Below are 10900 nucleotides of genomic sequence, written 5' to 3'. Positions count from 1 at the left end.
TCCCCCCCCCCCCCCCCGCTGAAAACAAATGCAACAGAGAGGACACGATCGTTGCCTCTCATAGTCCTTGTAAGGGTTAAAGTAGAAAAGGTGGGCGAGGCCCTGGGAGCTGTGGACGCCTGCAGCCCAAGCACCCAGGGAGCTGGTGGGAGCTGCACAAGTTGGTGTATCACTCACTGGAGTCAAGAGGACCACGCACCTTGGGGTGCCATGGGGCACCTGGGGGTTCTAAGCAGGACGGCGTCAGAAGCTATTCTAGGCTTTGGGCTCTGGTTGGGAGGTTTCGGGGGGATTAAGGAAGATGGGCCCACTCAACAGTGGATGTTGTCAGAAAGGGCGAGGAGGAGGAGGAGAAAGGTGTGTTGGCGAAGAAGTGCCGGCACTCATGCCAGCCAACGGGAGGAGGCGTTCAGTCATTTGGGACACGGTGAACTTGTCTTTGACTGCGTTCAGGTGAAGTTCTGAAGGGGACTTGCCTTATCTTGTTTCCTCGAGATCTCCGAGTGCTCTTGTCTGAGGTGGTGATCCTGTGAGGTTGTTCAGTCCACAGCAGAATGACAGTGTGGCCTTTTTTTTGCGGGGGGGGGCTGTCTTTTGTGTCCTCTGTCTCAGAACACATTGGACACACTAAGTCCTCAGTCAGTGTTAGGGATGGTGCTGCTTCGTGGACATTAACTGGAGGAGGAGGCAGGAGAAGGAGGAGGGGGAGTGGGAGGAGGGGGAGAGGGAGGAGGAGAGGGAGAAGGAGGAGGGGAGAAGAAGGAGGAGAGGAAGAGGGAGGGAAGAAGGAGAGGAAGAGGGAGGGGGAGGGAAGGAGGAGAGGGAGAAGGAGGAGGGGAAGGCAAAGAGGAGAGGGAGAGGGAGGAGGGCGAGGGGAGGAGGAGTGGGGGGAGGATCAAGTGGTAAAAATGGCCATGCTTGGCCGAGGTGTGATGTGATAACAAGGTAACGTGCAAGGCCTGAAGAAGACGTGTGAGGATGTGGCTGTGTCCAGCAATTATCAGTGTGTGAAAAGGTAAAGGATCATTTCTGGGGGCACCAGGGTCTGAAATTGCTTCTTTTGTAAAATTTGTATTTTATTTTTTATTTTTTAATCCTCACCCGAGGAGTGAGGATATTTTTTTCCATGGATTTTTAGAGAGAATGAAAAGGAGGGGGGAGAGGGAGAGAGAGAAACATCCACGTGAGAGAGACACATCACTTGGCTGCCTCCCGAATGGGCCCCTACCGACCAGGGCCGGGGACTGAACCTGCAACCGAAGTACTTGCCCTTGACTGGGAGTCGGACCTGCGACCCTTCGGTCCATGGGCCGACGCTGTAACCACTGAGCAACCCGGCCAGGGCGAGAAATGGCTTCTTCCCAGGAACCAGGCGGCGCTGGACGGGAGTCCAGGCTGCACGCGTTTGTCACCGAGCGGACAGTGTTTCAGGGAGAGCATCTCTGTGTTCTTTCACCTGTAAAATGAGGAGCCTGCTGTGGGGCGTAAGGAGAGGAGAGATAAGAGGTTTTAAGGATTAGCCGCTGTGACTAGACAAAGCAGGACACAGCGCGACCCTGCCCTGCGCAGGGGGAGGCCCCGGTGGTGGCAGCACCTCTTTAAAAGAGTTTCGGGGCCCTGGCCCGCGGCGGCTCAGTTGGTTGGAGCATCGTCCGGTACAGCCAAAGGTTTCAGGTTTGATTCCCACTTGGGCGTGAGGGAGACAACCCATCAATGTTTCTCTCTCTCTCTCTCCCTCCTCCTCTCTTTCTAAAATCAATAAAAACGTATTCTCCGATGAGGATAAAAAAAAAAAGAGTTTGGGGGTGAGAAACAGCGCCCCCCAAAGGCAGGGTTATTTTAGACCAGTGGTTCTCAACCTTGGCTGCACATGAGAATCACCTGGGAATCTTTTTAAAATCCTGATTTCTGGGCCTCATCCTCCGGAAATTCTGTTTCTTTGTGATGGGGTGGGGCCACAACATTAGTAACAAAGAAACAGGATTTCCGGAGGAGGAGGCCCAGAAATCAGGATTTTAAAAAGATTCCCAGGTGATTCTCATGTGCAGCCAAGGTTGAGGACCACTGTTTTAGAGGCTCAGTTTCTGGAGTCCGAGGACCTGGACTGCTTCCGAGTCCGGTGGCTTTGAACAAGTGACTTCCCTCTCCCAGCCTCCCTTTCTGCATTTACAAACTGGAGATCACCGTTAACAACACATCACCTCTAAATGCAACAGATAATAAGCCCTGACCGGTTTGGCTCAGTGGATAGAGCGTCAGCCTGCGGACTCAAGGGTCCCAGGTTCGATTCCGGTCAAGGGCATGTACCTTGGTTGTGGGCACATCCCCAGTAGGGGGTGTGCAGGAGGCAGCTGATGGATGCTTCTCTCTCATCGATGTTTCTGATTCTCTATCCCTCTCCCTTCCTCTCTGTAAGAAATCAATAAAATATATTAAAAAAAAAAGTTTAAATGCAACAGATAATAAGACCGACCTTCCAGGGCCATTGCAAGCTTTGGTTTCCTGGAGACAATTAGCATAAGGCACTACAACTAATATAACATTGTATGTCAGCTATCACTGAATTCCTTTTTAAATTTTAAATGTTGACATCTCGTTAGCTGCTTTCTGATGAGCAGGGCCACGATCAGCTAACACGAATCCACACTCACCACACAGCAGCTCCCAGCTAGCGTCTGGCGCAAACCGTAAATGAGTAACGTTTTCTCGAAGGTAAAGAAAGTGAGGCACTTTCGTTAAGTCACGTGCACGGTGACAGCTAAGTGACGTTCCAAGGTGGTATCAGTACTGTGTGCGGATCACAGTCTCAGAAGTCAGACTTCTTGAGTCCGACCTAGTTCCCACCCGTCAGGGGTCACATACATTCCAGGGGCTCTCAGTGGCCTGTGTCCTCTCCTCCCACCTGGCAACCTTGGGGGAGGGAAGGAGAAGAGAGCTCTGTTATAATTTCTCCCTCCATCGGGCTGTGGCAAGGGAAACCAAGGACAATGATTGGAACATAGGAACGGCCAATTAAAGATCGGCTGATGTTATTGGATAAAACAGCTTCATATTTCCTGGCTCGTCTTGAACCCGGTCTAACCTGGCTTTATGGTGGGGATGCTACCAAGATACCCCCTGAGCCCTGGCTGATATGGCTCAATGGGTTGGGCGCCGGCCCATGCATGGAAGGGTTGCTGGTTGGATTCTCAGTCAGGGCACATGCCTGGGTCTGGGGCTCGATCCCGAGTAAGAGGAGGATCGAGCGGGTCCAAGAGGCGATGGAAGGCAGCGGGCTACGGGATCTGGGAATGTTTCATTCTCACATCGGCGTTTCTCTCCTTCTCCCTTCCTCTCTCTCTAAAAATCAATTTTAAAATAATAATAATAATAATAATAATAATAAAAAGACGCTGGGGAATGATAAAAGAGCAAACTTTTCTAGGACACAAAACAGAATAACCGAGACTTCTGGGAATAGTTAGTGCTCTCACTCTGAACTGATAGGTTGTTTGTCTGAAATGTTGACATGTGGCGAAAAGCTAAGATGGTCCCTCTCATGCTCAGACTTATGGAATTTCAACCGGCGGGGGGAAGTTGAGTGGCACGGGAGTTACTCGAAGAAAAAAATCAGACTCAGGCTGAATGAATGGGCTGTGTCTGGGGTGTCCCTTCATCAATGAGAAGTAATCATAAGTCATCCAAAATGTGATAGCCAAGGTTGTTCCGCAACAGGAGAGCAGTTGGTTATATGAACTTCAAGGTACTTTAACAGTCTCAGAATGACTCGAGTATTTTTGGAGAGGGTCTAAATTTTGCCCATTTTTTTTCTCTTTCAGAATTGAATATCCATTTCCATCCTCCAGCTCCAGGTGGGAATACATTTCTTTATTTGTTAGCATCTGAAATGTTAGGCCCCCTCCCCACTCCCACCCCCCCTGTGCCTGTGAAACAGTATCATATTCCTGAAAGTTCCTTGCACTTACCCGCTGTTTTACTCTTTCCTTTGCTTTTTTCCTGGCACAAAAGGCCCTCCCTGGTCATGGCAGCCAAACCCTGTATTTCAAGATCCATTTCAGCCAGCCTTCCCAGATGACCTCCCCCACCCTTTTTCTATGGTACTAACATCAGCATTTGTGGGTCTTGTTGTTTGTTTGGTTGTTACGTTTAACAACCTATTCTATGTAGAGGTATAACCCATATACCATAATATTCACCCATTTTAATATATCATTTACTGATTTTTAATAAATGTTCAGAGTGGTGTAAACATCACCTCAATTCAACTCTAGAATATGTCCATCACCCCAGACAGTGGTCGGCAAACTCATTAGTCAACAGAGCCAAATATCAACAGTACAACGATTGGAATTTCTTTTGAGAGCCAAATTTTTTAAACTTAAACTATATAGGTGGGTACATTGTTATTAACTTAATTAGGGTACTCCTAAGGCTTAGGAAGAGCCACACTCAAGGGGCCAAAGAGCCGCATGTGGCTCGCGAGCCACAGTTTGCCGACCAAGGCCCCACAAGATCCCTGTGTTCATTTGCTGTCACCCCTACTCCCATTCCCACCAACCACTAATCTGCTTTCTCTTTAGCTTGGTCTTTTCTGGACATTTCAGATGCATGTGACCTTTTGTATCTGTTTTTTTTTAAGTTAAAAAGTTAATCATGAAGCTCATCTGGATTCACCGTTAGATAACTATGCCTCAGTGTCTCCATTCTTGGACGAGAGGAACCATATGCACATGTAGACAGCTGGTGCTCAGTTGTAACCTGTAGCTCTCATGGAGTTGGGAGTTTTAAGAGAGAAATGCAGATGTGGGAGCACTTTATGGGGATAGTCAAGCCAGTGAAAGGGTTACAGATATGTTGGTTGGTTTTTAAAACTATTTCAATCAGCAGTTACTTGTTCGGGGGTTTGGCCAACATGGCCTAGAGTATATGGTGGGGAACCGTAGCCCTTCAGCTCTCTTGCTTTTGGCGTCAGAAGGAAGCTATTTCCAGAGCAGCGGACAGCAGGGTTGCTCTGCGTGCAGGGAACACAGGCTGAGGACCAAAGTGGGCCTGGGGAGGAGCCCAATGACGGTACCCAAGTCATTGGACTGAAGTAAGGAAATCATTAAGCGCTGGCGTTTGTAAATCACGCAGAACACTATGTTCAGCAGCACAGGGCAGGCTATAAAATAGCTTCTCATACGAATGACAGTCCATTAATCATGAGCATGGTAATAACTAATGCTAATAAAGTTGTTATACTACTCTATATAATAAAAGCCTAAGCAACCACTAGGGTGGAACAACCGGTTGCTATGATGCGCACTGACCACCAGGGGCAGATGCTCAACACAGGAGCTGCCCCCTGGTGGTCAGTGCGCTCCAGGGGGAGCAGCGGCTGCTCAGCCAGAAGACGGGCTCATGGCTGGCGAGTGCAGCAGCAGTGGCGGGAACCTCTCCCGCCTCCACTGCAGGCAGGCGGTAAGGAGCGAGGGGTCCCCGCCTCCATGGCAGCGCTAAGGAGCAGCAAGCCAAGTGGTAAGGAGCGAGGGATCCCGGATTGTGAGAGGGATGTCCGACTGCCAGCTTAGGCCTGATCCCCAGGGGTATCGAGCCTAAGCCGGCAGGTGGCCATCCCCCTAGGAGTCCTGGTCCGTGAGAGGGCACAGGCTGGGCTGAGAGACTCCCTCCACCGCCCCCCCCCGCCCCCGTGCATGAATTTGGTGCATCGGGCCTCTGGTTTTAAATATTAAATGATAAACATAACAATATAGTTAAATAGTAAAATAATAAAAGTTCTGACATAATTGTTAAAATAATAATGTAATTATTGTTAAATAGTAAATATAGATCATGTATATTGATAAAGAATAAATAATTGCTAAATAGTAAAAAATAAATAAATGAATCTTGCATCGAAATTATTTCAGGCTTATTATGAAAGACCAACCAATACTGATTAAGTTTCTGTTCTGTGCCAGCTCCTATCAGTTGATAATATGGGTCTAGCTTTGAACAGGAAACCTGTGGTCATTCCTGACAAACGAGAGAGACCCTGAACAGATCACTACACGTCAAATAAATGAAAAAAAGGGGCACCAACACACAAGTTCAGTACAAGTAGATCTAGCATAGTGTGAACGTTCAAGGAGGTTTCATGGAGATTCACCTACAGGCTAAATGGGAGCAGGAAGGGGCGTGGCCTTCCCAGCTCCCAGAGCGGATCACAGGTGGTCAGGGTGAGGCTGGAGGTGTTTGGGGAACCAGATCAAGAGGGAATCCTAGCCATGTCAATGCCAATTCTTGCCTTGAGAGCAATAAGTCGCTGGCAAGGTCAGGTTAGAACCTTCAGAAAGAACATTCTCGCGAAGAACGATGGGAGGAAAGGTTGGGAGTGTCCAGGAATAATAACCTGTTGCCGTGGTCAAGGCAGAGGCGCAATGCTCGCTGGTGACCAATGGCGCGCAGGGAAGCGAATCACCGTGCGCGATGCGTAGGGGTAGCCACCTTCAGGAGGCGGAGAGATTTCTTTTCCTAGGAGAGGGGGAAGGGGGACCATAAGAAAGACCAGAATTTCAGGTTAGCAGACGGGTGTCCAGTCTCGGGGGCGACTTGCCTGCGACGGAAGCCACCTGCTCCAGGCGGCTCCCCGCTGCGGGATGAGGTCAGGCCTCCTCTGACCCACGTACCTTCTGTGCCGCGCACACGGGAGGGCGCCAGGGACCGGCCACGTGGATGTGGGGGCAGCGGAACGGCCACTCGTCTCGTAAGCGGGACCCCGTTGGCCATGTTCCCCTCTGTCCCAGAATATTTCAAGGCGCCCTGTGTCTTCCCATTTACGTACGATGACCTGACCTACTACAGCTGCATCTCCGTGCACAGCGATTACGCCTGGTGCTCACTGGACGAGAGATTCCACGGCAGGTGGCGCTACTGCACGGCCAAAGGTGAGCGTCCCTCCCGGCAGCTGTCGCGATGCCTCGGGTCCAAGAGGCGATGGAAGGCGATCTGGGGTGTTGGATACAATGAGGTCGGATCCTGGCTTCTCTACTTGCTCTCACCACTTGGAAAGCAGTTGGGTGCGGGAGGGGAAGCCGGCGCTGTTCGTCTCACAATGGTCAGCCATACGACTTCCTTTTATGATTATTATTTCTTAATCCGCACCCGAGGATATTTTTTTCCATTGATTTGTTAAAAAGAGAAACACGTGGTTTTTTTTTTGAAAAAAAAATATTTTTATTGATTTCAGGGAGAGGGAGAGAGAGATAGTAACATCCATGATGAGAGAGACTAATATTGATCGGCTGCCTCCTGCACGCCCCCTACTGGGGATCGATTCCGCAACCCGGGCATGCGCCCTTGACTGGAATCGAACCCCGGACCCTTCAGTCCATAGGCTGATGCTCTATCCACTGAACCAAACCAGCTAGGGCTTTCCATTGATTTTTATTTTTATTTTTTTTTAGAGAAAGTGGAGGGGAGGGAGGAGGGGGGAGAGAGAGCGAAACATTGATGTGAGAGACACACATGCATGGGTTGCCTCCCGCACACAGCCTGGAACCGAGGTGTGTGCCCTTGATCAGGAATCGAACCCCTGAGCCTTTGGTCCCCGGGCTAACGCTCTAACCACTGAGCAACTGGTCCAGGCAACCTTGAGACTCTCTATGTTCATGTTTCTCCTCCTGCTTCTCCCTCTCTCTGCAGACCCCCCCATGTGTACCTTCCCCTTCCGCTTCAGGGATAGACTCTTTCAGACGTGCACCAAGGTAGGCTACATTTTTAATCGGACGTGGTGCTCGCTGACCAGTAATTACGATGCAGATGGAAAATGGAAGCAGTGTTCTCCTTACAAGTACGTTGGCTGGGGAAGGATGGAGTGTGAGTGTGTGTGTGTGGGGGGTGGTCTTAGACATCTCTTAAAGTGGGGAACCCTCTGGATTGATGGAGAGGGAAGTTGAGGTCTAGATGATCTGCTGATGGCTCAGGCCAGGGGTCAGCAAACGTTGCCGTAAGGGTCCAATAGTAAGTCATTCCGGCTTCGAAGGCCGTATGGTCTCTCACATACTCAACTCTGCCTTGTGGCACAAAAGCAGCCACAGCGTTAAAAACAAATAAACAAACAAAAACAACAGCAACAACAAAAAAAACCCTGGCCGGAGTGCTCAGTGGTTAGAGTGTTGGCCGAAGGGTCTTGGGTTCAAGTCCGGTCAAGGGCACGTACCTGGGTTGCAGGTTCCCCGCAGGAGGCAACCAATCGATATGGGTCTCTCATTCAGTGTTTCTCTCTCTCCTCTTTCCCTTTCCCCACTCCCTTCTACGCCCTAAAATCAATGGAAAAAAAAATAGCCTCCAGTGAGGCATAACCAAAAAAACCCCAACAAAACAAATAAACATGACTGTGTGCCAATACAACTGTATCAATAGACCCTGACATTTAAATCTCATGTCATTTTCAGGTCTCACAACCTATTTCTTGTCTTTTATTTCTGTTTTTGTCAACCATTTGAAAATGAGAAAACCCTTAGTTCATGGGCCATACAAAAACGTATGGGGTGCGGGTTGCATTTGGCCTCTGGGCTCCAGTTTGCTGGCCCCTGATTTGAATGATCTGTCCTTGACCCCACACATTGCCCCTCACCCTTGCATTTTCCCTTTTCTCTCTCCCTTTGCCCCCCTCCCCCTTACTTTCCCAATTTTTTAAAAAATAAAAAGAGATTTAAGAATATATTTTCTTATTGACTTCAAAGAGGAAGGGAGAGGGAGAGAGAGATAGAAACGTCAATGATGAGAGAGAATCATGGATCGGCTGCCTCCTGCACATACCACATTGGGGACTGAGCTTGCAACCCGGGCGTGTGCTCTGACCAGGAATCGAACCGTGACCTTCTGGTTCATAGGTCAACACTCAACCACTGAGCCATGCTGGCTGGGCAATAAAAAGAGATTTAAGATGGAGTGCATGGCCATATAAAATTAAACTTAGTATTAATTAGAAGAAGGTGATGTATGGGACGATGCTCACAGTCAGGGCTTGGAAGGGATGAGTGGACGCAGGACGGAGCCTTCCCTGAAACTAACGGACTAGAACAGAACACAGAGCCTCTGTACCTGCTGCAGGTGAGCAGGATTTGGGCGACCTTGACTCTCTTTGTCCATAAACAGCCCTTCCCTCCACCCAGCAATTTCCGTTCTATGATATATACCATAGAAAACCTTGGACAACTGCACAAATATGTATGTAAGACGATGGCCATCACAGTGACCAAAAAAGTTAGTACAGCCATCTATACTAATAAAAGAATAATATGCTAATTAGACCAGGTCTACCGGACATCTACTGGTCATCTTCCCTTTCTTCCAGACAAAGCCACGGTGACTGGGGGCCGAGGCAGAGGCAGTTAGGGGCGATCAGGCCAGCAGGGGAGGGCAGTTAGGGGTGATCAGGCAGGCAGGCAGGTGAGCAGTTAGGAGCCAGCGGTCCCAGATGGGATTGCGAGAGGGATGTCCAACTGCCAGTTTAGGCCCAATCCCCTTTGTCCTGTGGCTTGATCTTCATGATGGAGAATTTTCCACGTGAAGACATAAATCTACACCACCTTTCTGCATGCTTTCCTAAAACTTCAAAATATGGATATACTCTTCCCCAAGTAAAGCATAATTGGATGGCTTTTAATATTTTGCTATGACCGTGACCAAATGGGTACCTTCTACATTGACTTTTGAGTAAGTGTGTGAGGGTGTTTTTGTGGTATTATTAGATTATCTGAGTGAAGTCACTGGGTCAGTGGATGCGTACATGTCAAGTGTGTGTGTGTTAAACTTTTTTATTCTAAATTATCCTCAGTAAACATATGAGACTGCCCATTTTTAACAACTTCCTTAACACTGAAAATCATCAATTTAATAAATTTGCTCCAAGTATAGACTACATAGCTTATATTAAAGTAATCAATTAAAATAATCAAGTAGCCTGGCCAACATGGCTCAGTGGTTGAGCATCGACCTATGAACCAGGAGGTCACGGTTCAATTACCAGTCAGGGCATATGCCAGGGTTTCAGGCTCGATCCCCAGTAGGGGGCATGCAGGAGGCAGCCGATCAATGAGTCTTTCTCATCATTGATGTTTCTATCTCTCTCTCCAGCTCCCATCCTCTCTGAAATCAGTAAAAATATATTTTAAAAAATAACCAAGGACTAAAATAATCAATAATGGCATACTGTGCTTGAGAGTGAGAGAGAAATGCTTCCACCCATCCTTAGGCCACTGACCTCTAACGCCCTTCCACCTCCCCCATTCCACATGCCCATGTTAGTTCTTGGGGGTAGACCAGATCTCCCATCGGGGAGAGGTTATCCAGGAAGATGGAGATGGATCCTGACCCTCACCTCTGCTTTTCTTCCACAGTTTATAGTAAGTCTTGGTGTTCACGAACGGACAGAAGTTAGAGGATTCATCCGCTGCCTCTCAAAATGGATCTTTTCCCGGATCATTCTGACCAATAAAGATTTGATCCCTCTCCCACGTGGATGACTCCCTCTCTGAAACCAGGCACAGCTGAAGCTCTGTGGTAACCAGTGCCTCCCTGGCCCTGGGGGCGGGGGACCAGCAGGGCGTCGGTGGGGGAAGAACTTGCATTCAAATCAAGGTCCTGAGGAATCGCTGACAGTATCCTCTGGCAAGTTAACTTCTCAGAGAAACTCCAGCTTCCCCTCATACAATTCTTGAAATTTTTAATTAAGTATAATGTACCCTTTTAATTGTTGGAGGTAAAATTCATGACGTACAATGAACTACTTTAAAGATAACAATGCAGTGGCATTGAGGACAGTTGCAAAGTTGTGCGAACATCACCTTTACTTCCAAAGGGTTCTCATCACACCCTGGCCGGGTAGAGCAGTTGGTTAGAGCATCGTCCCGAT

The 10900-nt window shown here is 48.7% G+C and overlaps 1 protein-coding gene across 3 annotated transcripts in view; it reads left to right on the top strand.

Moving 5' to 3' along the window:
- LOC102254931 (seminal plasma protein BSP-30 kDa) overlaps positions 1-10499 on the top strand; it is a 12298-nt gene extending 1799 nt beyond the window's left edge. Inside the window, exons 2-5 of one of the 3 annotated variants that reach the window (XM_014550531.1) lie at positions 3819-3851; positions 6786-6926; positions 7684-7831; positions 10386-10499. In XM_014550531.1, coding sequence (XP_014406017.1) covers positions 3819-3851; positions 6786-6926; positions 7684-7831; positions 10386-10392 — 329 coding nt within the window. In that variant the 3' untranslated portion in view covers positions 10393-10499. The remainder of the gene's footprint in view (positions 1-3818; positions 3852-6785; positions 6927-7683; positions 7832-10385) is intronic. The other 2 variants (XM_014550532.1, XM_014550533.1) reach the window with 2 other exon arrangements.
- The last annotated feature ends 401 nt before the right edge of the window (positions 10500-10900 follow it).

The sequence above is a fragment of the Myotis brandtii genome, unplaced genomic scaffold, assembly GCF_000412655.1.
Source record: "Myotis brandtii unplaced genomic scaffold, ASM41265v1 scaffold601, whole genome shotgun sequence".
Lineage (NCBI taxonomy): Eukaryota > Metazoa > Chordata > Mammalia > Chiroptera > Vespertilionidae > Myotis > Myotis brandtii.
This window is presented reverse-complemented; position numbering and strand designations above follow the sequence as displayed.